Source organism: Aphanomyces astaci (assembly GCF_000520075.1).
Source record: "Aphanomyces astaci strain APO3 unplaced genomic scaffold supercont1.209, whole genome shotgun sequence".
NCBI classification, from domain to species: Eukaryota; Oomycota; class Saprolegniomycetes; order Saprolegniales; family Verrucalvaceae; genus Aphanomyces; species Aphanomyces astaci.
In genome coordinates, this window is record NW_009798472.1 from 1 (window position 1) to 2,109 (window position 2,109).

At 48.6% G+C, this 2,109-nt stretch overlaps 2 protein-coding genes across 2 annotated transcripts in view; one reads left to right on the forward strand and one right to left on the reverse strand.

Annotated features, from left to right (window-relative positions):
- Positions 1 to 20: 20 nt before the first annotated feature.
- On the reverse strand, positions 21 to 230 carry H257_18741 (hypothetical protein; the record flags this gene model as incomplete). Its single annotated transcript, XM_009847862.1, has 1 exon — positions 21 to 230. A coding segment is annotated over one exon (210 nt), but the record flags the coding sequence as incomplete, so codon positions are not given.
- Positions 231 to 1,621: 1,391 nt separating this feature from the next.
- H257_18742 (hypothetical protein) overlaps positions 1,622 to 2,109 on the forward strand; it is a gene marked incomplete at both ends in the record, with an annotated part of 3,720 nt that continues 3,232 nt past the window's right edge. The window contains one exon of the mRNA XM_009847863.1: positions 1,622 to 2,100. Within this exon, the coding sequence (XP_009846165.1) occupies positions 1,622 to 2,100 (479 nt within the window). The remainder of the gene's footprint in view (positions 2,101 to 2,109) is intronic.

The following is a 2,109-nucleotide window of genomic DNA, read 5'->3' on the forward strand; positions in this document are numbered from 1 at the left end:
GGGATCATGCCGTAGATGACCCCGATGGCGCCGTACTGCATGAACAGGGCAAACGCTTCGCGGGAGAACAAGTCCAGCGCCCCCCCTTCGGCCAGCGCCCCCCCGTTTTCAAGGGTGTCGTCCAGGTCCTTGGGGGTTTTCGCCTCGGCGTACCCGTCAACGTCTTTGGTCGTGTCCGAGTGGATGTACGACACGCGTTCTTGTAAATCCAAGTTGTTGTCGACCTGCATGGAGAATTCGTAAATGACCGATCCACGGAATATGTTCGTACTACAAATTGTCAGTTGGTGTCGTAAAGACGATAAGGACAACCCCCACATCCGCGAGATTGCGAAACTGGTTTAAGCGTGGCGGTACAGTAGATATTTCAACTTGCCAACTCTTAATACTTCGAAGTATGTACTACACTGTACTACCGGTACGGTAGACCAACGAAGGTTTCTACGTTGATATATTTGCAGCAATGTAAGGGGCGATGAGCTCTTTGCTTCAGTATTGTGCATATAAGGTCATGGTGCTTGGTGTGAAGGCGTAATATATTTCGAGCAGAAGCACGCAGAGGTACTGTATGTCTAGGTGGGTGTATTTGGGATGGCCACAAATTGTAGGATACTGTACCGCTCACGGAGCATAGCACGTTACGAACTGACGACTTGAGATTTCAATCGTTTGTACTACTGTACATAGTTCCTAGGAGGTGAATATTGACTTGAACTTGTCTCAAACTCGTCGTACCAATCAACGACTCTGAAGTGCATTCATCATGGGATGTGTCATTGCAGCCGTCAAGAAAGTGCGCACGACCTTGGAACGTGTTTATTGCAACGAAGAGACTACTACTGTAGTAGTATTCTTGTAGTACATGTAATAAATCATTGTTTGCAGCTGAGGTCGCAGCACTGGAACTGGAGGAAATACGTGGTGGCCAGGAGTTGCCCGACTGGTAGGTTTGTTAAGAGGTACAGGTAAAGCCACAATGAGGCGCCTAAGGCCACTTTATAACCCCCTGCTTGTCTTTGTCCACAAAATCTCGGCAAATTTCGCTGGAGAAATACTAAGTATGGACATAAACACGATGTTGTATATACCTTTGTAACTCCTTGTTTGGTAAACTTACAGTACTTGAAGTATTACCCATCAATAAATTGTAACCTGAGACGAGACAGCCACTCCACCACGTGTTGTACAGAGCACGACTTAATATTTCTAGCTGTGATCAAAAGACTACAATGACTTTAGGACATCCCTAATGGTTAGGTCGTTCTAACTCAAAATATATGATGTCGGTGCACGCTACAAGTAACGCTACTTGCCTCGGGATACACCGGTATGTATACAGTAAAGTACACTGAAGGAGCACTAGCATTCAACACCCCCCCTCACTCTGTTACATAAAAACCTCCAGTGATCGACATCATCAAAGGGAAATTTGAAATCACCCTATGTAGACCAGTCAAGTACTACTAGTATAAGCGACCAGACGGCGGCGCGAGAGATCCTTCGATCGCTCGCATGTTTCGCAATCTCGCGGATGTGGGGGTTGTCCTTATCGTTTTTACGACACCAACTGACAATTTGTAGTACGAACATATTCCGTGGATCGGTCATTTACGAATTCTCCATGCAGGTCGACAACAACTTGGATTTACAAGAACGCGTGTCGTACATCCACTCGGACACGACCAAAGACGTTGACGGGTACGCCGAGGCGAAAACCCCCAAGGACCTGGACGACACCCTTGAAAACGGGGGGGCGCTGGCCGAAGGGGGGGCGCTGGACTTGTTCTCCCGCGAAGCGTTTGCCCTGTTCATGCAGTACGGCGCCATCGGGGTCATCTACGGCATGATCCCGTCGCTCAACTACCCCATCTTCAACATTTACCTCAACTTGGAGGGGTACCAAACCGCATCGTACGGCGTGCTCATCGTGGTCGGGTGGTCGTTCAAGGCAATATTTGGCATGTTGTCCGACTGCGTCCCCATCTTTGGCTACCGTCGCAAGTCGTGGATGTTGATCGGGTGGACCATCACAATGATCTGTCTGAGTGTGATGACGTTTTCGTCGTTGGGCGAGCCGTTTTGCAATCGCGAAAAGACCAAGTACTGCAG